Below are 24,735 nucleotides of genomic sequence, written 5' to 3'. Positions count from 1 at the left end.
ACATCAACAAGACATCAACGCCGCCACGAGTCTACTGCGGCCACGGCCCAGCCTCGCGTGCATCCGAGTGGCTGGCTTGACGCTTGGCCGGTTCCGCTTCGTCGCCTGCATGCACAGTCGCCGGAATCCTCTGACTTGTCCTGCCAACCGCAACACCTTTGCTGCAGCACAGGGTGGTGCTACAGTATGCTTTTGTCTGGCATGTCTCGCATCCCTGCGACGCTCAAGATCCGTTGCAACGGTGCGTTGTGCTGCCGCTTCAGGCAAACTGCCTTCCGAGCCATATGCCGCATTCTCGAAGCCGCTCGTGTCATCCGGCACTCAGCACGCCGCCTTCTCCGATCCAGGTTGTGGCCTGGGTGCTTGCCTGCCTGGGTGATCCGCTGATGTGGCTCGCAACCTGTCCGGTCACGGCCGTCCTCCCGAACTCTAGTGCCTCCACCCTCCCCCGCCTTACCCTGAGCCAACTGCCCGCCGTCTGAGGCTGCTCTGCTTGCGCTCGCCCGCACTGCACTCGCCCAACACGCCGGCCCGACAGTGGATACTCTTGGCACCGGTGGCGCACTCCTAACCACGAGCACGACGCCCTCCCTCTTGCCTCCGCACCGCCATCCCTGTCCTGACCGATTCATTCCGCTCTCTTCACCTTCTTTCATCCTGCTTTCGCGTGCCAGCAGTCCACGTCGCAGGTCCACTGTCGCAGCAGCAGCAGCAGGAGACCTTCACCTCAGAGCTGCTGTGACCTGCAGCTGTTGCTCAGAATCGTGCCAACTGCGCCTCGGGTTTTTGGGCGTTGGAACGAAGACGATTGCGCAAAGCTCCGTCGCGAGCTTCGTCTTTCGAGATCTAGACGTTGCTTCCGCCGCCAACCCTCAAGACATAACAAGATTGGTAGCACCCGAACCAACCCGCTTCGACCCGCATCAGTGTCACCACGTGGGACGACCGTGCACCTCATATCAAACCTCTGCCACATTGCATCATCTGCACCACTCTGACGAGGGCTCACAAGCGGCCAAGCTGTGGTTCACTAGTGTAACCGCATTTCGGCAACGCTTCACAGTTTGCGACAGCTGCGCAGCCTCTGTCACGCGAGATCTCGCCGCCGGCTTGGTCTCACCCACCGCCGCGTGCACACTTGCCCACCACGTGCGTTCGGAATCTCTGCATTCCAGCACCTGGCCGCGACCTCATCTGTCCGACGTCAGCCTCTGCCCTGTACCCTGGGCGCTGCATCTGCAGTTTGGCGCCGTCCCCTTCATCTAGGACCTCGGGTGGGATCATTCAAGTCATATTCGTCACCCAATCCATAGCGCTTGCTTCATCCGCCCCTTGCCGCTCCAGGCACAGCCGCTGCAGAAGCCAAGTACACCGACGTCACTTCTCATATCTTCACCCGCCTTTTCCGCCAAGACAGGCTGTGGACAGCACCCATTCTTCCACGCGCTAGGCTGCCGGCAACGCCAAAGCTCTTTGATTCAGCCCAGAGACAGCTGCATCACGTAGGCGCGAAGCCGTCGCCCTGCGTCGCCTCATCTCACGCCCCCGCCGACACACTGCACGCTTGGGCGCATCACTTTCGGTACCACCACCTCCGCCTCATTTGCGCGCCTCTGCACCTTTGCGCCACTCTCCGCTCGATTCTCACGTCGATGCCCTTCTATATCCAAGCTCTCGTACCCTGCATCTGCTCGGCGCACGCGTACCTCGCCCTGGGAATATAAAGAGCAAAGGGTTGAGCGATTGCCGCGGCGTTCCCCCACACCATACCCATTCGCCCTCCTCCCCCTTTCCCCCTCCCCTAGGCTATCCTTCTGGCCGTCTTTCCCCTTCCCTTTTACCCCCCTTCCCAGATCGTACCTTCTCATCCTTTTCTTGCATTCGGTTCTCTCCTTCTCTTTCCCTTCGGTATCCCCCTCCGCCCATCTTTCAACCTGGATTCCCCTTCACTACCTCTCCCACTTTTCAGCTTTCCGTTCCACCTTTTCTTGGTCTGCAACCGACTCTTTTCTCCGGTCCAGCATCACCTCGTTCTCCTGCCGAGTCCCCTCTGCTGCCAATCTCGCCGATCTGCCTGGCTCACGCAACTTCTCCGATCTGATCGCGTCTTCCTCAATCGATCAAAGCGACAAGGTATCCTTCGACCTCTTAGCTGCAGCGACGGATTGTATTTCCTTCCCGATCATCGCAGCCACTCCGAAGTTCGATCGACCCGGACGTAGGTGTAACGGCGTCGTGCAGATCCTCGGATCCCTGCGACATCATCAAGCTTGCTGCAGACGGCATCTCAACGCGTCTCCCTGGATCATCGATTCCGGCCATGTCTGGCGTCACCATCGGCGCCTCGCACGAGGCTTCCGACAGAGCGCCACGCGATGTGCATCGACAAACACCTACCTCTACTCCATCAACGACAAATACGGGCCGGGACTCCTCGAAAGCCTCCGATCCGTCACCCACAAAACGCCTGTCTCGGCCATGGGACCGTGCCACTTTTCAACCTGCAGTTGATCAAGGGCAAGATTCGGTCGAAGAAGACGAGCTGAGCGATGATGCATCCCTGTCTGCGTCCGTGAGTCGCAGCTCCTATCGGGCCTCTTCATCTCGCCGACATTTGGCTTCACCAAGACGCAGCGACGATATCAAGATGGTGGATGCACCTAGCTCAAAGCGTCCCAAGCCATCTAACTATGAGGCGTCCCCAACATCCAAGGTGAGCAGGGCATTCTTGCCCGAGATTTGTGCTCCACGTCGAGAAGGCAATGATGCTGACCAATGCTTTTCTTCGCTCCCACGGTGACACTTGTAGCCTGTCGAGACAATGCAGCGACTGTCGACGAGGGAAGATGACCCCAGCGTCAGAATCCCTCACAATCGATCGTCTTCGCCACCCAGGCGGGACGATCCCGGCTTCGATGCCGCTTCGCTGCGCCTGCTCTCGCCAGAGGAGGTTGAAAAATTCCTCGACCTCATCTTCAAACACCATCCCGAGCCCATGACGGCCGAAAGCATGCGTCAAAGCGTCGACGCCCTCTATAGCGATTGGGCCCAGTACTGTGCGCAGCGCCAGGTCCCGGTCAAATTGGCCAAAAAGCCTCTGATGGACGAATATGCCAAGATCTTCAACGGCATCTACGGTCCCTCACTTCAGGACAAAGCTCGGTCGATCGCGCAAGAGCTGTCGAACCGGTCGGCGAATGCGTCCACGTATGGCGACGCCGCGAGCGACAAGAGGGCGCAGCGTGGAGCGAGCTCGAGTCGGCGCAGCCAGACATCCTCATCAATGGACGAGGACAGCGATGAGGACGCCAGCGAAGCAGTCGACGGCCCAGTCGGACGCGATGTGGAAGCATCCGAGGGCGCATCGCCGGAGCGCGCCGGAGGAAAGGGCAAGAAGAACATCGCTCAGGTGGGCCGCAACGGTCTCGCGGTGCTTCCGCCCGGGCTGTTTGACATTCTTCGCAACCATCTGCGCGACGACATTCTGTCGAGCATCATGCCTTCGGTGCGCACCGACCTGACGGAGCAGACGCGCGAGCTATTCCTTCAGAACCAAGATCTCTTTGGGCGTCTCAAGGAAATGGAGGAACGCGTGCGCAACCAAGAGCTGTGGATCCGACATCTACTCGCTCGAGACCCGGCCGACGGAGCGAGTCCGCATGTCGGGCCTGGGCATGGACCTCCTTTGGTCGATGCTGGACTGGCAGGCGCAGACGCTGCTGCAGGTATGGCTGCCAAGCCGAGGCCATTTCCTACCGCGACAAGAGATCCGGCGGGTCTGGTGAGGCATGCTCGTCACGCCGCTTCGTCTTCAGACCACGAGTTTGGTCCATCGACGGGCGACTACTTTGGCGGCAATGCGCCATTGTCTCCGCGCCAAGCTGGTCGCATGGACCCGAGGGCTGCGCATGCTCCCGGCGTGCATTCTTCGCTCGCATGGGAAGGTCGATCGAGTGTCGGCAGCGTCGGACCTGCGGCTGGGATGGTACGCGGGCAGGCGCCTCCTTTCGCCACCGGTCGTCGCGAGCCAGAGGCCCCGCATGTAGGAGGATACCGGGAAGTGACGCCTGCCGAAAGAAGGCTCTCGTACGCCAACGAGGCATATCGGAGACCGAGCTCGTGGCAGAGTGAGCCGCAGGGCGGCAGAGGCTCTATCTCGCACGACCACGGCGGCGGGCATGGCGACTTGGCATTCCAACCTCCTAGCGGACCGAGTCTTGCAGAGACGCGCCGAATGAGCGCCTTCAGTGGCAGCGGCGCGGCGACACGCGGAGGCGCGCCACATCCAGGCGCACCTGGAGCGCACGAAGAGTTCCGTCGACCAGGCCCGTCGATGTATCCGCGAGACTCGGCCATGTCGCCGGGGGAGCCGGCTTACGAGATCCGACGTGCTCCGCCCGGCTTTGGTGCGAGTCAGTCGGAGTCGTACTTTGGTGATGCGGGCGAGGGCGTCAAGGCGCCTCTTCCGCCAAGGGCGAGCATGCCCGACTCGCCCGGGCTGATGCAGCGCAACAAGCGCGGTCGACCCAGCAAGTTTGAGCTGACACAGGCGCGGCCGGATGGCGGCGCTGCTGGTCGCGGCGCTGCGTTTGGTGCCAGCTCGCATCCCTCCTCGACACAGCCCCGACCGTATCTCTCGTAAGGGCGTGTCTTTCCAAAAAAAGATCGCACTATGCCGTATGCACCCTCATGTCGGCGCTGCACACGATTCGTCACCCAGTGAACTTGCTAATCAGTAACTCGATTTAATTTGTACATCTAAACAAGGCGAGTGGGCGTGTGTATGGCGAGCGACGATTGGAGGCGCCGCGTTAGTCTAGCCCGAGCAGACGGGGAGGGAGGTGTTGTTTTCGCGGGTGAAGGCGAGGATGTGATCGTTGATGACGCGATGGGTGAAGCCGACCTCGCAGTAGACAAAGTAGTAGATCCATTTCCTGCGGAAGACGTCGACCTCGTGCTGCTGCTGTTGGGCGGGGAGGTTGCTGATCTCGTCGTGGTCGCGCAGGAGGGCGGGGCGGATGATCTTGTCAAAGTTGGCCTGGAATCGGTTGTTCCACTCGCGCAGCGTGCGCGAGTAGTGCGGGCCGATGCTGACGAGCGTGTCGAGGATGAGGTTGCCCTTGGAGCCGTCGGTGGCGCCGTTGACGAGCGAGGTGACCGAGGGGCACACGCCGCCGGGGAAGATCCATTTGCGGATAAAGTCGACGCCCTTGTAGTAGGCTTCGGCGCGCGATTCGGGCATGGTGATGCACTGGAAGACGGCGACGCCTCCTTGACGCTTGAGCACGCGGTCGACGCAGGAGAAGTAGGTGGGCAGGAACTCGATGCCGACCGCCTCGAGCATCTCGATGGAGCAGACGCGGTCGAAGGAGTCGGTCCAGCTGGCGGGGAAGTCGCGGTAGTCCATGAGGTGGACCTTGATCTTGGATTCGAGGCCAGCCTCGGCGATGCGCTGTTCGGCAAGCGCCTTCTGTTCGACGGAGAGGGTGACGCTGTCGACGGTGCAGCCGGTCATGCGGACGGCCTCCATGGCGAAGGAGCCCCAGCCGGTGCCGATTTCGAGGACGCGATCGCCGGGGCGGATGTTGGCACGACGGATGATGAGGCGGAGCTTGTTCTTCTGCGCCTCTTCGAGCTCGTCGTAGTCGGCTGCAGCCGACTGTGCGCGGGTGTGTGCATCGGCCTCGGAGGGAGGCGTAGGCAGGTCGTCTGTTCTCGGCACGCCTGTGGATGTGCTGTCGGAGTGGGCGGTGGCATCGGAGGTGAATCGAAGAGGCTCAAAGACGCCGGCTGCGGCTGCCGGGTTGGGATGGCCGTTGGTTGCGGTGCCGAGAGCGGCGCGCGTCTGCTGGTTGATCTGGGCGAGCAAGGGCCCCGAGACGTCGGCGTCGAGCGTGTCAAAGACGGCGCAGGAGTAGGTCATGTCTTTGGAGAGGAAGGCCTTGTACATGGTGTTGCTGATGTCGTAGTGTGCGCCGATGTTGCGGAGACTGCCGACCTTTGTATTGGCGTAGCGCTTGTTGAGCATGCCCTGTGCGGAGGCGATGAGGGAGCTTGCGAGGCTGACGTTCTCGAGGTTGTTGAGGCTGGCGCGGTTGAGGATGAAGAGATCGAAGCAGGCGGCGAGGTCGGGGGTGTCTACGTCTCCGATCATGTATGCCTCTGCAAAGCCGAGGTCGGCGCCGAAGAACATGCGCGTCCAGAATGCATCGTTCTTGACGATGAGCACGGCGTGTGGTGCGGTAGCCGAGTTGGGCGCGACGGCAGGTGCAGCGGAGGATGACTTGAGCTTGGCTGCAGCGGTGGAGTCGGGTTCTTCGTGGTTGTGCTGCTTGCTGCGAACGAGCGTGGGGTCACCGAAGCGGTGCACTTGACCGGAGGGGAGTCGTATCTCGAGTTCTCCGACGGTGAGCTTGGAGAAGAGGGCGAGGATGGAGGATCGCGCGATGGCGGCGGTGGGGCGTGCGAGCGTGGAGACGAGCGCCTGAGGCACGGGGATGGAGGGGAAGAGGCCGGTCATCGTAGGCGTAGGGGGCCTTGTTAGGGGGCAAGCTCTACGTGAGGAAAGTCCAATTCCAGGAGGAGGCAAGCGGATGCTGGGATGAAGCCACGTTGAGGCGGCTACGGGCGGCGCGAGGATGGCAAACGAGGTGAATCGCCAAGCGGGTCTCGAGGATGAAGATGGTGGTGATGTCGAGAGGGGCAGGAAGGGGGAGGGAGCAGCCCGAGCAGGTTCTCAGTCAAGGGCGTCGCGGATGGGATTGGGCGTGCGAAATGAAGGGCGAGCTGTCGGCTTAGGCAGCACGAGCGGAACGGATGGACGGACGGAGGAGAATGCCGCGGATGAGAGCGGCGTTGGGACAGAAGGATTGGCGTGACGGCGCACGGGCAGCGCCAGGGTCCGCGAAGCAGAAGGCGATTGGCGAGCCAAGCGAGTGGCCGCAGCGGGCGATCAGGCGATTTTGGGCATTGCGGGCGGATAGGGAAAGCGGCGGATGGACGGAGGGGAGCGGATGCCGCGGATGGAGCTCGGGAGCGTGGCATGCCGTAAACGACAGGGCGGATAGATTGGCGGCTTGTCCTCCACTTTGCTTGCTGTTCTGCGAGGACAACGCCTGGACGGGCCAAAGCGCAGGGGTGGGGAGGGCGAAGCGAGATTGGAGTGTTTCGGAGGGCGAGGCGGAGGCGGCCTAGAACTGTCGGATGAAGATCGACAGGTGTTGAGTCGCGTTGGAGTGAGAGCAGCACCCTGCATACCTCCGTCTGCGACGTTTGGGCGCATGCACGCTTACCTGTGCGATGCAAAGCGATGTTGTGCGAGGCTGTGGGCTCCTGTGGGCTCCTGTGGGCTGCTGCGCGCTCCTGTCACCGCAACGATCGTCGGGCGCGTCGTGAATGCAGCCGAATGCATAACGTGCATCTGCTGTTCCTGCCCGAGAGCCGAGCTTTGGCGTTGAGCTGTTACACCGCCAAAACCTAGCATCCGATCAAAACCACCAGTCTAGTCCAAATCGGGCTGATCGTCAGATTGGCATTTGGCTAAATTTAGGCGAGTCGGCCAAGCCATGCGGGCCATGTGGAAAGAAGGCGCCAAGGCCCCGGCGTCCCGACCGAATCGGTGCAGAAGCGCAGTGTCCCTGCCGCGATCCCACGTTTCCCCCACGCTTTTGGAGCACACGTTTTGCATCTCCGCCTTGGCATTTCGATCCAACTTTGCCCCACCGCAGCTTGAAATCAGCAACACAGTCAAGTGTTCAGGTGGGCGGAGGGCCAAAGCGTCGGGCCAAATGGAGCAGTCGGAGTGTGCGTGGTGCAAGGCCGTGGCGTCATGCGTTGCCAAGCGACCGAAGCTTCTGAGGCGCATGCCGACATTAGCGCCTCTGCCACCGTGGCACTCCGGCACCCCGGCACTCCGGCACGTCCAAACGCTGCCGAGGCGGCCCAGGTTGGGGTGGCGGTGTTGGTCTTTTTTTCGAATCTTGGATTTGAGCCCCACTTTGGCAGCGCGTGCCGACGGCGAAAGAGCGCGTCGCCATTGAATTGCCCACTGTATTGCGCTCTGCCGGCCGCACTTTCGGTGTTGGAATTCTCGCTTCGGCCGCCTTAATTGTGTGACACTTCTCCTGCGCTTCCACCGCCATGCATTCGACGTCCACCACCCTGCCACCCCACCAACACCGGCCAACCTGCACGGCCAAAGCATTCATCACCAACCCTACGTCTGACGCCTGGTGCGTCCAACACGTTGGTGACCGCTTGCCTCTCGACCACATCATGCTTGCCATTCAAGCATAGCCGCGCAACCGTCCTCCTCACCATGTCGCTCTGTCCGCGCGCTGCCGCTCAGGCACTCCACTCGCCGCCAGAGCTTGAGCAGCACGAGTACAAGCAGCACGCAGCCTACTTTGATCCACAAGACCATCCGCACTACACCCTCCATCCATCCTCACGCTTCGGCGCCGACAACGAGCCGCTTCTCGAGTCGAGTGCGCCCTCAGACGACATTCACAATGCAGGCATTCGTTCGTCTCAACCGCTCCATTCGCTCTTGGCGCGCCGTCTCGCTCGTTTCGTCAGCTCAGCCGTCGCAGCTTCATCATCATCATCATCATCAGTATCCACCGGCTCAACAGCACCCTCGCGCCCCTCGCGCAAGCGTTGGCTTCCCGCCCTCCTCCTCTTCAACTTCGCCGTCACCGTAGCTGCATTCATCGCCGCCTGCGTCCACTACAACACCTTCACCACCCTCTTCCTCTATCTCGCCCTCCTCATCGTCGCCTTCCCCATCCTATCGATCACCTTCCTCCTCCTCAACTCCAACTCGGCCAGCTACAAGCTTCGCCTCCCTCAATTCTCCCCCTTCTCCTCACCCGACTTTGAGCAGGCTTCCTTCCGCTTCACGCCAACCTCGTCAGCACCTACCGCTGCAACACCCCCGCGCAGATCATGCCGCTCCTTCCGCCTCGATCGGCTGGCACGCTACGTCCAGTACGTCCTCGCAAGCCTCTGGTTCCTCGCACTCGTAGAGTGGCTCTTCTTCCAGCCCTTCTTCGACACAACCAGCCCCTCGGCCTCGGATGACTTGGCCATCTTCCTCAAATCCTCCCCAGCCGCTCGCATCGCATCGCCTCCACAACCGCTCAAGGTCTTTATCGCATCCAACCTGTACAACAGCCAAGACATCCTTCCCACCTACTCTGCATCCCTCAAGGGCCTCATCCACCAAATCGGCGCGCACAACGTCTACGTCTCCATCTACGAGTCCCACTCCACCGATCAGACCAAGCCCATGCTCGCCCAGCTCGACGCCGACCTCGCACACCTCCACGTCGACCGCCAAATCGTGCGCGACGACGGAGCAGCACGCATGAACAAGTCGTCGCCCGTCCAGGATCGCATCGATTTCCTCGCCAACGTGCGCAACCTCGCCATGCAACCGCTCGTCGAATCCGCCCACGCGCACAACTTCACCCACGTCCTCTGGATCAACGACATCGTCTTCACCCCGCACGACGCGCTGCGCCTTCTCAACACCAACAACGCCCACTACGACCAGGCGTGCGCCATGGATTTCATCGGCAACGGCTTCTACGACACCTGGGTCACCCGCGATGCACAAGGACAAACGCTCAAGCGTCAGTGGCCCTACTTTAAGCAGCCGCACGACATCGACGCAATGCGCCAGGGCACGCCCTTTGTAGTCAACTCGTGCTGGAACGGCATGTCCGCCTTTGATGCAAAGTGGTTTGTTCCGCCCGAATCGCAATCTGCGCATCCGGCACAACCGCCCATCCAGTTCCGATCCTCTTCGACGTGCCTCTCGTCCGAATGCCAACTCGTCTCGTACGACATGCATCGCGCCATGCATCCCAAGCGTCCCATCATTCTCATTAACCCCGCCGTCAAGGTGGCCTACACCCATCGCCACTATCGGCTGTACAACAATATCCTGTCGTGGCCGCTCGTCCGACCATGGCGCATCGTGTGGCGCGACTGGTTTGCCCACCGCCTCTTTGGCTGGCTCACCGAGTCGCGCAGATGGGCCAACGAGTGCGAGCTCAAACAGCCTTGGTGGAGCACCGAACCTGCCAGCTAGCGTAAGGCTCTCTCTGTCACTCAATGCCTCAGTGTAACACTGCAATGCTACAGCACAAACCAAACCCATCTCATGATGCTACCACGTTCCTCTGCAGTGCAGCAGCGGGACTGAATGCGATGTCCGAATATCAAATTGCGCCCGCAGAGTCACTGAGGCGCTGTGGTGAGGCGGTTACCTCGGAGCGAGGCGCGGTTCCTGGTTGGAACGTGCTCCTGCTCGCTTGGCCACTCATGCATCTCGGCGGCAAGAAGATTCGTGCAAAATAGATTTGGGCAGGGCCGTAAGTGAGCCGTCTGATTGACAGGGTCCAAGCCGGCGGGCCGCACCTGTCCACCAAAGAGCCAATGCGCACCCAAACCAACAGAGACGACCACCAGACTACAGCCTCTACAAACTGAACGGCACGTTGCCCATGGACGTGCACGACTTAATCCCTATGCCATACTCAGAGCCGAGCCTTTCTTGAAACCTGGCCGGCACTCTGTCGTTCTGACAAGACTTTGGTCATATATAATCCAGATAACAGCCCAATGAACGCACTTTCCACAGATCCAACGACTTTGTCAAGATCCAATCATGTTGGCTGGTATCCGCTCGCTCTGTGCTGTGCTTGCGGGAGCCTTGACGTTGGGTGGTGTGGGTGTTCTTGCCCTCGTCCCGGCGTTCAAGCCCGCGCTGCCGCCGACGCTGCCACCCGTGCCCGCCAACCTCCCGAGCGCGCCTGCCAACACTGGTGCGCATGGAGCCGTGCCTTCCTTGCCTGCCGGCATCTCCGCGCTCCCTGCGCCGCCCCAGTGGGCGGACGCGAGGCTGGACGACTACCGCCCGTCAAAGGTGCGGCTTGCGTACCGCGGCGATACGGGCATGGCGGTGTCGTGGTCGACGCATCGCCAGCTGCCCGTGCCCGCGGTGCTGTACGGCAAGACACCTGCAGCGCTCACGAGCATCGCGACGTCGACCGACTCGGTGACGTACAATACCAGCTCCTACTACTCGAACCACGTCGTCTTGGACCAACTCGAGCCGGGCACCAAGTACTACTACCTGCCCATCCTTGGCGATCCGCTCCGCGATGTGCGATCCTTCACCACCGCCAAGCCGCGCGGCGATGAGACGCCGTACGCCATCGCAGTCGTCGCCGATCTGGGCACCATGGGCTCGCTGGGCCTGTCGGACCACGTGCCTCCCGGCGCGGCCAACCCGCTGCGTACGGGCGAAGTGACGACGATCCAGCGACTCGGCATGGACAAGAGCCGGTTCGACCACATCTTGCACGTCGGCGACATCGCCTACGCCGACTACTGGCTCAAGGAGGTGGTGCTGGGCTACATCAACGGCACCATCGCCGCCGGCCCCGAGCTGTACGAGCAGATCAACGAGGAGTTCTACGACGAGATGAACGACATCACCTCGTCGCTACCCTACCACGTGGCAGCGGGCAACCATGATAGCAACTGCGATAATTCGGGCTACAAGAACTACACCGAGGCCATCTGTCCGCCTGCGCTGACCGGCTTTATTGGATACAACCAGCACTGGAACATGCCCTCGTCGGTCTCGGGCGGGTTCAAGAACATGTGGTACTCGTACGACGTCGGCATGGTGCACTACGTTGTCTTTGACACCGAGACCGATCTGGGAGAGGGTCTGGTGGGTCCCGAAGACGTGGGAGGTGCTTCTCATGCTACCGACGGCCCGCTGGCGACGCCGTCGAATGCGCAGCTGGATTTCCTCAAAAAGGACCTGGCAGCCGTCGACCGTTCCAAGACTCCGTGGGTCGTTGCTGCGGGTCACAGGCCGTGGTACATGGCTGCCAAAGCCTCGTCGCTGTGCACCGTGTGTCAGACGGCGTTTGAGCAGCTCTTCAACGATGCCGGCGTCGACCTCGTGCTGAGTGGACACCAGCACAATATGCAGCGCTCCGGCCCTCTGGGACCCAAGGGCGCCATCGACGCCAACGGACTTAACAACCCCAAAGCGCCGCTCTACATCACCACGGGCGCCGCTGGCCACTTTGACGGCCTCGACGCCGCCGTGTCGCCGTACCCGGCCTACTCGCACTTTGTCAACGACACCCTCTACGGCTTCTCCACCGTAGCATTCCACAACCGCACCCACCGTAAGTGGAACCTGGCTCGTTGAGCTGCCCGGCGGAATTCGCTGACCACCTTGTTCTCCTTCTTCTTCGGATATACAGTGACGCACGAGTTTGTCAGCTCCGCCACAGGCGCGGTGCTCGACTCGGCTACGCTGTACAAGCAGCATTGATGGGCTCATGACATCAAGTGAAGTCGACACAGACGTTTTGAAGCGAGCACGTGTACTGAAAAAGACTAGATTGCGCTGAATGGTTGAGATGAGTACAAGAGGTGGCGGCGCGTGCACTTAGGACGAGGCCATGATGGGGCGGTCGGCGGCCTTGGGCGCGCCGACGGCCATGTCCTTCTTGATCTGTGCGATGGCCTTGCCTGGGTTGAGGTTCTTGGGGCAGGTCCTGGAGCAGTTCATGATGGTGTGGCAGCGGTAGAGCGAGAAGGTGTTTTCGAGCTTCTGCCTGCGCTCCTCGCCAAAGTCGTCGCGCGAGTCGGCCATCCAGCGGTAGGCCTGCATGAGGACGGCGGGGCCGAGGTACTCGTCCTGGTTCCACCAGTAGCTGGGGCACGAGGTGGAGCAGCACGCGCAGAGGATGCACTCGTAGAGGCCGTCGAGGCGACGACGCTCCTCGGGCGACTGGAGGTGCTCGCCCTCGGCGGGGGTGTTGTTGGACTTGAGGAAAGGCTCGATGGAGCGGTACTGCTTGTAGAACTGCGTGAGGTCGGGCACGAGGTCCTTGACAATGTACATGTGCGGCAGCGGGTAGATCTTGGTGTCGCCGGCCTTGTCGATGCGGCAGAGGCAGGCGAGCGTGTTGACACCGTCAATGTTCATGGCGCACGAGCCGCAGATGCCCTCTCGGCACGAACGACGGAAGGTGAGCGAGGGATCCACCTCGTTTTTGATTTTGATCAAGGCGTCGAGCACCATTGGGCCGGTCTGGTTGAGGTCGAGGGTGTACGACTGCAGACGGGGCTTCTCGGAGGGGGTGTCGGGGTTCCACCTGTAGATCTTGAACTCCTTGAGGTGCTGGGGCTTGCCAGAGCTGCCGACGTTGTCACTGGTGGGGGTGGCGAGACGTGCGGCGGCGGTGGTGGAGAAGGCGGCAGCACGCGACGAGCTGGCGACGGAGGGTCGGAGCGCAGTGCGCAGACTGCTGCTGATGTTGAATAGCGACATTGTGACGGATTGTATGTAGGGTTGCGGAGAGAGGGTGATGATGGTTGTTTGTGGCGAAGGATGAGAGCGAGTGACGATGTCGAACTCATTCACTCTGGCGCGCGCGGCTGTGAGCTGGAGGGCGACGAGCAGCTCTTAGCTTGGGCCACACCTTTGCTCGTGCGGGGGGCGACGGGCGACGGGCGAAGGGCGAAGCGCGCGCTTCCCAGTGGCCACCCGAGCCGGCCAGCGCAGTGTGAATTGTGAGAGAGAGCGGGTGTGCGCGCAGCTGCCGCTGATTACCAAAACACGCGCTGCTGACCCACCGCCGTCACTGCCGTCTGTGTCTTCTGCTGGCTCGGCCTGAAACGGCTTTTTCCTTTTGGCCCGCCACACCGCCTAGCTTCGAGGAATCGCACGCACGCAAGCTCGCTTTCTTTTTTTCGAAAGTGCAGCCAGCAGCCTTTGGCTTTGAAATCCACTCGTCTCTGATTGGGCGTCTTGCCGCGATGGCCGTCTCGAATGCGCTGCTGCCAGGGCGCGCTTGTAATTTTCTTCCGCTTCTCACACTCTCTGGCCCGCTGACATAATGCATCGTCGCACTTGCCCACCGCCGAATTCTGCCGAAGGGCTGCCACGAAGCGTGATCATGTTAAACCCTAGAGCTTAGACTTCCCCGTGATCATCCGCAGGCCTCCTAGTTGTTGCTTTGCTACGATCCAACACTTTTGGACTTTGCCGCGCTCGGATCTCGGCTTGACTCCACACGCCGATCTCCCATCCCGCACCTAGCTCGAGGCCGGCTTTCCTCCACACCACTCCAACTACCTTCAACGCTGCTCGTCATGGCGGACCTCAGCCCAGAGGCTGGATCATCGCGCGACAAAGCTAGCCGCAGCTCCTCTTCAAGGTATGCCAGCAGAAGCGAACGAGAATCACGCGACAGACCCCGCGACCATCGTTCCCACTCACGCCGCGAGCATCGCGACAAGGACAGCCGATCCAGTCGTCACCGAGACCACGAAAGGCCTCGTTCAAGATCGCCTCACCGTCACCGCAGATCTCGCGACGCTGAAGCCTCATTCTCCTCTCGCTCAAGAAGATCACGCGACGACTCTCACCGTTCCAGCCGCAGAGACGACCCACACCGCTCGGACCGACATTCGCAACCTTCCTCCCGCCGATCCAAAGATCATGCCGAGTCCTCTTCGCACCGTAGGCGCTCTCCGTCCGAATCTCGCTCGCATTCGCGCTCGCGCTCGCCACCTCGTCGCTCCGAACCGCTCGATTCAGCGCGCAGCGCGACTTCGCCCTCTGCGCAACCCATGGAGCCCGAGATCGAGGAGGAGGTGGATGACGATGCGCCCAACTTTGCGCCTTCCGGTCTGCTTGCTGCCGAATCCAACATGCTCAACGGCGTGGCGCTCAAGTACCACGAGCCGCCCGAGGCTCGCAAGCCAAAGACGCGCTGGCGTCTCTACTGCTTCAAGGATGGCAAGGAACAGCAGCTCCTCCATCTGGGCTCCCAGTCCGCCTATCTGCTCGGCCGCGACCGCAACGTGGTCGACATCCCGATCGACCACGAGTCGTGCTCCAAACAGCACGCCGTCGTTCAGTTCCGTCAGATCATCACCACCAACGAGTTTGGAGACAAGAAGAAGCGCATCCAGTATGTCCCACTTGCCAACTCCTCAATCCTTCTCCTTTGACCGACTAGCTGACATTTGCATTCCTCCCGTCCTTTGCAGTCCATTCCTCATCGACCTCGAATCCAGCAATGGCTCGTATGTCAACGATACCGAGATCCCCACCTCGCGCTACTACCAACTTCGCACCGGCGACACCCTCACCTTTGGCGCCAGCACCAGGGAGTACGTCCTCCTCGACGAGTCCGCCACCTGAGCCGTCGCTGCCAGCCTCGAATTCAATCATGCTGCTACCGAACTCTATTGCTGCGGGATCGAGACGAATCAAAGTTGCTCGACGTAGTTGGACGGGAAGATGCCCGTGCGCCCATCCTTGACACCTTCGCACCATCTGTCGCGGGCACAGAGAACGAGAAACAGAATGGTCAGCTGAATCAACATTATCTATGGAATTCCTGAAGCTTGGCAACTTACCCATCGGCAAAGCTGAATCCAGTGGTAGTGAGCTCGATCTGTTCGCCTGCCGTCAACGAATGCTCATCCGCCCCTTGCGCCGTGTAGTCAAACACCGCCTTGACAAATTGTCCACAGCCCTGCGCTGCTCCCGTCGTCGCAGTGTGACCTGCATCCTGAGCTGATTCCACGCCCCCAGTCGCGCCTTGAGCGCCGAATTCGCAGTACGTCGTGGGTACGAGGCCTTCCCTCGCTGCGCCAGCGCGCACCTTGATCCATCCCGTTGCATCGACGTCGTCCTCGAGCAGCTCGACCTGCTCGCCCTCGGTCACGCTCAGCTCAAACGGACTGCTCGCCTCGAACGCGTACAGCACGCTTCCCATCGGGCGCTTGGCATCGGCACGCGCGGGTGTTGCGACAGGCTGTGCGGGCGACAGGATGGCGCTGGAGCGATTCGAGCGACTCAGCGACGCCGAGGCGCGCGGAGCATCGCTCGCCGGTGCAGCCTTGCATTCGGCGGGAACCTTGATCTCGCACTTTTGGTGCACCGTGTACCCGCACGGTTTGCACACGGCGCCCTGCTTGGCCAGCCCCCAGATGGTGCCGCCGCAAAAGTGGCATGCGGTCGGGATACCAAACGAAGCGGGCTTGAAGCGATGCGGACGCGCCTCGCCCTGGTTCTGGCCGATGCTCGCCACGATGGTGTCCGCCTCGGCCTCGAGGTTGTGCAATTCGATCTCGAAGCCAAACAGCGCACGCGTGGAGTCGAAGAGCTGATCCATCACCTCGTCCGGATTTCCCAGCTCGGGCTTGTCTTGGTAGGCATCGCGCAGCTTGTGCAGCCCGTCGACCTCCTTGGCCTTGCTTTCCGCCAGAGGCTCAAGCTCGGCCATGCGGTCTCGGCAGCGCAGCAGGCGATTCTGCAGCACTGTCACCGCGGCGGGCTCGGTCGACATCTCGGGAGTGTCAAAGAAGCCGACGCAGGGCTCAAACGACCATCCTGCTGGCTCCTGCCATCGCTGCTGGTTGTGCTGAGCGAAGAGCGTCTGATCTTGGAGCGGGTCGACGTGCGAGGCGTTGGACTCGAGATGGCGGTGCTTTGTGGCGACGAGTTCATGGTGCGCTGCGACGGTCGTCTGCGCCTTGGTCGAGGCGGAGACGAAGCGGTGTGTGGAGAAGCTCCAGAGCGCCTGAAGGCTGTTCTGAATGGCGGGCAGATCGGTGCGATAGAAGCGCTGTTTGGCGGTGTTGGAGACGGCGATGTGGATGAGGTAGTTGTTCTTGGCACTCCACATGTCGAGCTCGGCCGCTTGGAACGCCTTGGCAGCGCGATCTGCGTGCTTGTCGCCTGCTTCGGCCTTTTCGCGCTTCTGACGGTGGGTGTCGAGCTCGTGGCATAGGTCGTCGTACTTTGCCTTTGCCTTGTCCTTGTCCGCATACGTCTTTTCGCGGTCCGAGAGCAGCTTGTTGGCGTAGGCGATGTGCTTCTTGCGCAGCTCGTCGCGTGCCTTGGTACTGGTGGCCATTCTTCCGGCGATAGCATCGAAGCCGGATGCTAGTGTGTTGTGGTCGGCTGCGGTAGCATCGTGAGCTGCGTAGAGATCGGCGATGTGCGTCGAGAGGGTGGAATGGGCGTGCTTCCACTCGATGGTTGGGGAGGGCCCGACGGAGATGTCCTGGTCGCGTTTTGCCTTCTTTTCGCGATACTTGCGTACGAGCGACTGCAGCTTGGCGGCGTAGTCTCGCTCGAGGGCGGCACGTTCGGAGAGGAAGGAGGCGAGGTCGCTTTCGAGCGCGAGCTGTGCCGACAAAGCAGCGGCGATGGTGGGCAGCTGGTCTGGCAGCTCGTGGCCAAAGTCGATGGCGGATGCTGACATGCTGGCGGACTATAGCCGGCGATCCAGCGCGATGCGGTCGGCCACGACGATGGTCAGTCAGAGGGATGATGTGGTGGGCAGCAGAAAGCACAGAGCAACACCCCTCACGTTGTCAACTCTGCTTTCGACGCGGCCAAAGCGGCCAAAGCGCCGAAATCTTGGCACCGGCTCGCAGCAAACAGCTTCATGTGGAGGTTTGGCCTCGGCCCTCGTCGAGGCGGTGCGGATCACATCCGAACAACACGCAGCCTATCACTTCATTCGGCACACTTGTGATGTTATAGTATGGGGGCCGCAGGTGTGACTGCATCGAGGCCGAGCAAGGCACGACTGGGATCTAAGCGGATGCACCTCCGATCATCTTGCCTTCGCCCGATTGCGTGGTCCCGAACGCTTCCGAGCCCGGTTGTTCGTGGAGCCGTGCGGTTCCGTGCGCCTGCTTGCGTGCAGCGGTGAGGCGGTGCAGCACACGCAGCGCCTCCGCCACCCAGAACACTGCATACAGCCCCACCTGCACTCCGACGTCGATCATCTCGTCGCTCAGCAGGTACTCGGTGCCCTTGCGATCCTCGATGCCTTCCAGCTTGCCCATCCCGGCCAGTGCAACCGAGGTAAAGGTGATGAGCAGACTCCAGAACGCCAGGCACACGGCGCTCACAGCCACGCCGTCGGCCGTTCGCAAGTGCATGAGCACCAGCACGATCAGGATGCCCGCCAAGTTGAACGGCAACAGTCCGACTCCGCGGTCCGCCAATGCAAGGCGCACGATCTGCAGGATGTCTGTCGAGTGAAAGCAGAAGTCAGGTGTCAGTATCGGTGCGAGTAAGTCACGAATGCATCCATGCGGTCGGAGTACTTACTCATAAGCAGCGCTGCCACAATCAGAAGCATGTACACCACGTCCAGCGCGCTTCGCAACTTTGGATGCTTGCCGCTAAAGCTGCCATCGCCGCGACGAGCAGAAGCGCGGTAGTGCAGCAGTCTCGATGTCGATGACGAAGACAGCTTGGTATTCAAGTGCCTTTTCTTGAGGGCCACTGCTAGCAACGGCAGCAGCACCAGCAGCAGCACCCACGTCGCCAGGGGCTCCAGCACCACATCGTTGAAGCACGTCGTCGTGATGCCCCGAGGCTCGTGCGATGCGAATCCAAAGGCATTGTCGTAGCGCAAGCCGCACAGCATGCGGTGCACCTTGGGCGGGTCCCGGTTCATTGCAGAGTTGGTGTTGCCCATTGTGTCGTAAAATGCGGATTTCGAAGGCGAGTGTAGTGACAATGGTGGTATAAAGCTAAGGTAGATGGAGCGGATGGACTGTATCATATCCGCCATGGACCAGTGCTCGACCGCAGGCGCATGCTACATCGTACTGCTGAACCAGCTTAAGCACTCACACACACGAACGGCAGCACTATGCAGATCTCAACACCTGCCGGCGACTGGACCCGACTCATGCAACCGAGCTTGTTCGGAGCGAAACAAGCTTTCTCCAACTCCACCCACTCGTAGCCGCATCTCAGGGCCAGCCGGCACAAGGGCTCGAGTGGCATGATTTGCAACATTGAGCTCCTACAAAACATGGCTTCCATACGCGAGCCTCGCCGCCCGCCTCGCTTATGCACTCTCCTGCCGCCCCGCTCGACCCGCCGGCTTTTGAATCGAAAAACAGGCAAAAGTGTTAGACCGTTGGAACGATCAAGACGAAAATCGCCTTTTCTCGGATCTCGGGATCACTAGGTGGCAAGAAGAACATTACGAAGTGTTCCGCGCCGTTGGTTCCGCACTCCCAACACCATCCCTACGCTGAGCGCTGCCCCTCACACCAGTGTAGCCCAACATGCTGGCCACAGTCGCAAGAGCTGCTCGTGCCGACATCAAGTCGAGCCACCTCACGCTAGAGCACTTCCTCATGCGATCCCGCACCCTCTCGCTCTACCGCAAGTACCTTCGAGCTACGCGTGACATCCCCAACCCACTCGCTCGTTGGGAGACCATCCAGTTCTTCCGAGATGACGTGCACCGCTTCCGCCACGAGACCGACCTCGAACGCATCAAAGATCTCCTCATGCAGGGTCACCGCTTCCTAAAGCAAATGCAGGGCCAGATGAGCCTCGCTGGCGCAGCCTCAGACTCGGCCAACAAGCTGCGCGGCACCCGGCAGATCTAGGCACACACCGCCACACGATCTCGATTTCGTTCAACCAGTCCAGCATTAGCATTACTTGCATGCAAATATCTAGACAACAAACGCCAATCGACGCCTCGCTCAAGCCTCTGCGACCTTTTGCACCTCTACTTTCGCCGCTTCGCGCTCCGCAGCGCGCTCCTTGGCAACCTCGTTGACGTTGAGCCATCGGATCAGGAAGAACGGCACGACTGTGGCCAGCGTCAGCGCCAACGCTAGGTACCACACATGGCGCAGTGCCGCATTGAAGATCCTGATCACCTCCTCCAGCACGCCATCGCCCAGGCTTTGCGCCGCACTCCGGATCTGCGACGGTCCAGACTGCGCCAGCTGCACCGATCCATCGCGCAGCTCCGCAACCTGCTGCAGGCCCTTGACAAGCTGCGAAGAGAGCAGGTTCTCGGCCGTCGCCACGAACACCGCGCTGCCCATCTCTCGCGCGAAGAACACCGCTCCAATCGCGATCGGCACCTCGCTATGCGGCAACGCAGCCTGCACTGCGAGCGAAGAGCCCGTCATGGCCGCACCCATCCCGATGCCGTACATCACCTGGTACCCAGCCCACGCTGCTCGACTCGCATTCGGACCCCAGGTACTGATCAGCCCCAAGCCGACCGCTCCCAGCACTGGAGGCAGCAGCATCGGCGGCGTGTAGTATCCGGTCTTCTTGGTGACAACGCCACCCAAGATGCTCGCGACCACAAACGGCACGATGGTTGCCAGTGTGCGGTAGCTGCTCTGGATTGGTGCCACTCCCTGCACCACCTGGAACCAGACGGGCACGTAGTAGAAGATCACCGTCATGGAGCCGGCGAAGAACCACATGTACCAGAACGAGCCCAGCACCGACCTCTCGACAAAGATGCTCGGAGGCAGCAGTGCCCGATCCTGCATGTACATCTGCCACGCCACAAATGCGAGCAAAGTGACTCCAAACACCACGAGTAGTGCGATCACCCGCGGTGTGTTCCACGAGGAGAGATCCGTAGTGGAAGATGCTTGTCCGCCCCATTGCAGTGCAAGCACAAGGCAGACGATACTGCCAAGGATGAGCAGCGCTCCGAGCGGATCGATTTGGCGAATCTGCTCGAGGAAGGGCAGCATCTTCTTGCCCTTGTCCGCCGTCTTGGATCCGTCGAGGAAGAAGATGACCGGAACGAGGGCGACGACCGCGAACGGCAGGTTGATATAGAAACACCATCGCCACGACACATTCTCCGTCAATGCACCGCCAAGCAGAGGTCCCATGGCACTTGCGACACCGAATACCGATCCCATGGCCGCCTGCACCGTCGCGCGCTTCTCGAGCGGAACGACGGCCATGACGATCGAGATGACTCCATTGGTGATGCCTGCCCCTCCAGCGCCCGCGATAGCTCTGCCCACAATGAGCGCCTTGGAATTCGGCGCTGCTCCGCAAATCGCCGATCCCGTCTCGAAGATGACGACGGCAGCAAGAAAGATGGGCTTGACCGGATTGCTCTTGTAGACGCGTCCCCAGACGAGCTGCAGAGCCGCGTTCGTGGCCATGTACGCCGAGCCGTACCAGCCAATGTCCTTTAGCGAATGGAACTCGTTCGAGATCGATGGCAGTGCAACGCCAATGATCGTCTTGTCCAGCGCGACCAAGAACATGAGCAGCCCCATCATGATCAGGATGGATAGGATTTTGAGCTTCGACAGCTCTCCCTCGCCTTGTGCGGTGACCGATGCCGTCTTCTTTTCGACTTCTTTGTTGTCCGAATGCTTGATGCTCGACATGGACGACACTCGTGGGCCGCCATGCTCCGTCGCTTGTACAGAGGTTGGGATCGTCATGCTGGATGTTGGCCGCGGAAGGAGGAAGCACCAAGTAATAAGCTAGCGGTAGGAAGGGCGGGAAGTGCGGAAATTGCGGATGTGGAAGATGGTGAGAGTGGTCGGAAAGCTTCACAACGGGTCTATCTTTATACACACATTTGGGCTGGCATGAGCTCGTTGAGCTGCGTATCGGATCCTTCAGCAGAACATCCATCGACTAGGAGAGTGCCACTACCGAGCTCCGGAGCGCATCGATACGACATGGCGCTGGAGGATTCCAACGCCCGGACGCAACTGGTTCGGGCTGTAGAAGCGTCCGCTGTCAGAGAGTGCATATCAGCACACGTGCGGGACTTGCTGCTGTGCCGCACTCGTCTGGTGGTCCGGAAACTTCTATAACCCGAAGCCATCCGAGAGTAGCTCTGCTGCCTCGAATTTCCAACGGCTCCAAATCGACGGACAAATCTATCCTCCGAAACTGCGGAGCAACAGGGTCCAACCTCCGCCGGAAACTTGAACAGAAGCCACCTCGTCCACCCTCACTATCTTGCGCCTCTGACTCCCACCGTCGCTTGGAGTCCAACGAAGACCATGAGATCATCAGTCACATCAAACCAGCGACCAAGCTCGTGAGGACAAGTCCTTGCGTTTCGCTTCTAATGATGGACCCGGATCCCTCACCGCCTTCCGTTCGGCATCCGCACCGCTCTCGGACAGCCTCAGAGGCTCAGCCGCAAAATCCCGAGGCAGAGAGGGCACAACTTCTATCGTGCAGAGAGTGTCAGAAGCGCAAGACAAAATGCGACAAGCAAGTTCCGTGTGCCTCCTGCACGCTCAGAGGAATCCATTGCCAGCCGGTGGCGGTAGACCCCACCCGTCCGAGGAAGAAGCGCTTTGCCGAAGCCGAGCTGCTCGCACGCTTACGCAGATATGAAGCCTTGCTCAGCTCCGCAAATATCGACTTCTCACAGGCAGAAGAGGACAGAAAGCTGAGCGCGTCTAGCTCATCCCCAACGCCGCACGCAAAAGTATCGGGCGGGAAGCGGCAGAGACGTTCGGGCTCGCACATCTCGCTCTCGTCTCAAGCTGGCATGCAGAGTGTCGCTCAGCCTGTGGATCACGACGCTGGCGCTACGCCTTCGGGATCGACCATTGATCCCGACATCGGCCACATAGAGTCTATCCTTGAGACCGTGGCCCCGTTCCAGTCGGACCCGCATCGATCGACTCCGAGATATCAAACGGCTGGCGAAGCTATGACATCCACAGGTGCCCCCTTGGACACTTCGAACCTCGATCTGATCTCAGAGACCTCGCTCCGTCTGGACCCTGCTCCAGCTCATGCGATCTCGTCTACTTTGGTGACTCACAATCATGCCATCTCGTCTACCTTGGTCATTCACAAGTTCGTCGACCTCATGTTTCCCGATGACGGTGCCAGGAACCTCACCTTCGATGATCACTGCCCAGGAGAGGCTCTCGTTCATCCCGATGCAAGCCTGATGTTTCGCCTGCTGCACATCTACGAGCAAAACATACATCCACTCGTCAAGATCCTCCATATACCCACGGTCCGCGAAAGCTTGTGCGACATTGCTGCTCGCTCTCTCGATATCGCCGCACACAACCACGCCCTCTTCTTTTCCATCTACAGCTTGGTCATTGGCACGCTTCCCGTCCACGAGTCAAAACGGCTGCTCAACACCTCGGATCCTCGATCCATTGCCGAGAACTACCGCCGCAATGCACGGACGGCGCTATGCAGGGCCAGCATCTGGCGCTCGTCGCTTTTGACCACCCTGCAAGCGTACATGATCTATTTGCTCGCCACGAGGATGGACGTCGATCCAAGGACCTATGCAATCTACTCTGGCAACGCTCTCAGAATGGCAGAGCGCCTGCTTCTGGTTTATGGACGACGAAACGCAGTAACCGGCTCTGCAATCGGCAACTCTGATCTTGAACGAGAGATGGTCCGGCGAGTGTGGTGGGAGGCTCTGCTGGCCGACATGCGCGCATCCGAGAAGTCTGGCATCACTTCCAATCCTACACTTGCGACCGCCAGCACTCGCTTGCCCATGGACGCCTCCGATGTCGACCTGAGCCAGCTCGCTGAATCGATGGATTCCAACGCTCAACAGCCTTCAAACGCGGCTTGGACTCGGATAGGATCCCCTGATACCGAATGCCTCTTCCTCTTGATGCGATGCGAATTCGCCCAATTCCAGCTGCATCCGCCATGGTCGCATCAGTACAAGGATCAACAGCTTCAACATCATCCTTTCCGTCGCAGTGGCGCGTACAGGCAGCAGGCGGATCCCCACAACCGGTCTTCCGTGTCGAATCTCACCTGGCGTTTGAGCGCCGTCGATAAGTTTGAGCGCTACATCTTTGCACGCTACTTTGATCGCCCCGAGATCGCCACCAGCATGATATTGCAGTATGCACAACATCATGCCCGCATGAACATTGCAAGGCTTCGACTGATCGTGCATCTCAACGATCGTCGAATCGAGAACGAGGGCGAGATCATCCGGGCCTGCATCATCCAGGTGGAGGAGACTGCAAAGCTGATTGCGGAACGCAAGTTTGTGCGATATCAGTGGTGCACATTCTCATATCTGCCCTTCTTTTCTTTCGTGGTCCTGCTCGACATTCTCAGGCGCCACACCGAGGGTCCTCTGGTGGACAGAGCATGGGATGCCATTGAAAACAGCGCTGTCATCTGGAAGCCAGACTTGCACAACAAAGATAGCAAAGATCAAGGCGCACAAGTTCCAACACACAATGCTACTCCTGACAACGGAAAGAGCACGCGGGACCATTCGACAATCAATCTCTACGCTGACCCAAGCAACGTCAAGGATGGCAAAGAAAAGCTGCGCGTACGAGGAATCATGTTGGCTTCTTTGATGGTCGCGGCCTGGGAGAAGCGCGCACAGGCCCTCATGTCTCGGGCAGCACGGCAGGCTAATGGCGGCGCACCTTTCATCCCAACAGAACCACAGGTCGTCTCTGCAATGCGTTCAGCTGCTGCTCTAAAGCAAGACGTCGCCAAAACAACGGCGAGTCCAGCTTTCCAGGTCGACTCCCTTTCCGATCACGCTCCTCCGTGGCAGGTGGGGTCTGCCGAGGGAAGCCTTGGCAACAAGGAAGCCGAGGGTTTCGCAAGCCATGATGACAGAGCGGCAGGCGAAGCGCATGGCGGCTCGTTCACAGCATTCCTGGAACAACCTCCGGGCAGCTTTGTTTCCACGTTGGACGACATGAACAATCTCAACGCGCTTCTGCAGTCCAGCGTTGATCTGGACTGGAGCACGTGGTTCAGACAGGATTGGGACACGCCCTCGAGCGGCGCGCTGGATGGCATTTCCCCTGTATCGTTCATGCCACCGAGCTGACATCGAACTCGACTTCTCTCGCCAA

The 24,735-nt window shown here is 60.3% G+C and overlaps 11 protein-coding genes across 11 annotated transcripts; 6 read left to right on the top strand and 5 right to left on the bottom strand.

Annotated features, from left to right (window-relative positions):
* Nucleotides 1–201: 201 nt before the first annotated feature.
* PAN0_002d0919 (uncharacterized protein) lies at nt 202–4,642 on the top strand (the record flags this gene model as incomplete). The annotated part of the gene is made up of 7 exons (XM_014803086.1): nt 202–241; nt 464–1,218; nt 1,314–1,582; nt 2,022–2,133; nt 2,192–2,562; nt 2,635–2,713; nt 2,810–4,642. 7 exons carry the CDS (start codon nt 202–204, stop codon nt 4,640–4,642), a joined length of 3,459 nt encoding a protein of 1,152 aa, XP_014658572.1.
* A 174-nt stretch (nt 4,643–4,816) lies between these two features.
* On the bottom strand, nt 4,817–7,864 carry PAN0_002c0918 (cyclopropane-fatty-acyl-phospholipid synthase; the record flags this gene model as incomplete). Its single annotated transcript, XM_014803085.1, has 3 exons — nt 4,817–6,735; nt 6,827–7,190; nt 7,664–7,864. The coding sequence occupies 3 exons, from the start codon at nt 7,862–7,864 to the stop codon at nt 4,817–4,819; spliced, it is 2,484 nt and encodes an 827-aa protein (XP_014658571.1).
* A 453-nt stretch (nt 7,865–8,317) lies between these two features.
* PAN0_002d0917 (uncharacterized protein) lies at nt 8,318–10,096 on the top strand (the record flags this gene model as incomplete). Its single annotated transcript, XM_014803084.1, has 1 exon — nt 8,318–10,096. The coding sequence occupies one exon, from the start codon at nt 8,318–8,320 to the stop codon at nt 10,094–10,096; it is 1,779 nt and encodes a 592-aa protein (XP_014658570.1).
* A 579-nt stretch (nt 10,097–10,675) lies between these two features.
* PAN0_002d0916 (uncharacterized protein) lies at nt 10,676–12,367 on the top strand (the record flags this gene model as incomplete). Its single annotated transcript, XM_014803083.1, has 2 exons — nt 10,676–12,218; nt 12,297–12,367. The coding sequence occupies 2 exons, from the start codon at nt 10,676–10,678 to the stop codon at nt 12,365–12,367; spliced, it is 1,614 nt and encodes a 537-aa protein (XP_014658569.1).
* A 117-nt stretch (nt 12,368–12,484) lies between these two features.
* Nucleotides 12,485–13,372, bottom strand: PAN0_002c0915 (succinate dehydrogenase; the record flags this gene model as incomplete). Its single annotated transcript, XM_014803082.1, has 1 exon — nt 12,485–13,372. The coding sequence occupies one exon, from the start codon at nt 13,370–13,372 to the stop codon at nt 12,485–12,487; it is 888 nt and encodes a 295-aa protein (XP_014658568.1).
* An 824-nt stretch (nt 13,373–14,196) lies between these two features.
* PAN0_002d0914 (SMAD nuclear-interacting protein 1-like) lies at nt 14,197–15,253 on the top strand (the record flags this gene model as incomplete). Its single annotated transcript, XM_014803081.1, has 2 exons — nt 14,197–15,020; nt 15,100–15,253. The coding sequence occupies 2 exons, from the start codon at nt 14,197–14,199 to the stop codon at nt 15,251–15,253; spliced, it is 978 nt and encodes a 325-aa protein (XP_014658567.1).
* A 68-nt stretch (nt 15,254–15,321) lies between these two features.
* On the bottom strand, nt 15,322–17,327 carry PAN0_002c0913 (actin polymerization protein Bzz1; the record flags this gene model as incomplete). Its single annotated transcript, XM_014803080.1, has 2 exons — nt 15,322–15,388; nt 15,472–17,327. The coding sequence occupies 2 exons, from the start codon at nt 17,325–17,327 to the stop codon at nt 15,322–15,324; spliced, it is 1,923 nt and encodes a 640-aa protein (XP_014658566.1).
* A 337-nt stretch (nt 17,328–17,664) lies between these two features.
* Nucleotides 17,665–18,656, bottom strand: PAN0_002c0912 (uncharacterized protein; the record flags this gene model as incomplete). Its single annotated transcript, XM_014803079.1, has 2 exons — nt 17,665–18,107; nt 18,188–18,656. 2 exons carry the CDS (start codon nt 18,654–18,656, stop codon nt 17,665–17,667), a joined length of 912 nt encoding a protein of 303 aa, XP_014658565.1.
* Nucleotides 18,657–19,161: 505 nt separating this feature from the next.
* On the top strand, nt 19,162–19,491 carry PAN0_002d0911 (uncharacterized protein; the record flags this gene model as incomplete). The annotated part of the gene is made up of 1 exon (XM_014803078.1): nt 19,162–19,491. One exon carries the CDS (start codon nt 19,162–19,164, stop codon nt 19,489–19,491), a length of 330 nt encoding a protein of 109 aa, XP_014658564.1.
* A 99-nt stretch (nt 19,492–19,590) lies between these two features.
* PAN0_002c0910 (SGE1) lies at nt 19,591–21,327 on the bottom strand (the record flags this gene model as incomplete). Its single annotated transcript, XM_014803077.1, has 1 exon — nt 19,591–21,327. The coding sequence occupies one exon, from the start codon at nt 21,325–21,327 to the stop codon at nt 19,591–19,593; it is 1,737 nt and encodes a 578-aa protein (XP_014658563.1).
* Nucleotides 21,328–21,968: 641 nt separating this feature from the next.
* On the top strand, nt 21,969–24,710 carry PAN0_002d0909 (c6 transcription factor; the record flags this gene model as incomplete). Its single annotated transcript, XM_014803076.1, has 1 exon — nt 21,969–24,710. One exon carries the CDS (start codon nt 21,969–21,971, stop codon nt 24,708–24,710), a length of 2,742 nt encoding a protein of 913 aa, XP_014658562.1.
* Between the last annotated feature and the right edge of the window lie 25 nt (nt 24,711–24,735).

This window comes from Moesziomyces antarcticus (assembly GCF_000747765.1).
Source record: "Moesziomyces antarcticus DNA, scaffold: scaffold_v10002, strain JCM 10317, whole genome shotgun sequence".
NCBI classification, from domain to species: Eukaryota; Fungi; Basidiomycota; class Ustilaginomycetes; order Ustilaginales; family Ustilaginaceae; genus Moesziomyces; species Moesziomyces antarcticus.
The sequence above is the reverse complement of the archived record's forward strand: the minus strand, read 5'-3'. Positions and strand labels throughout refer to the sequence as shown.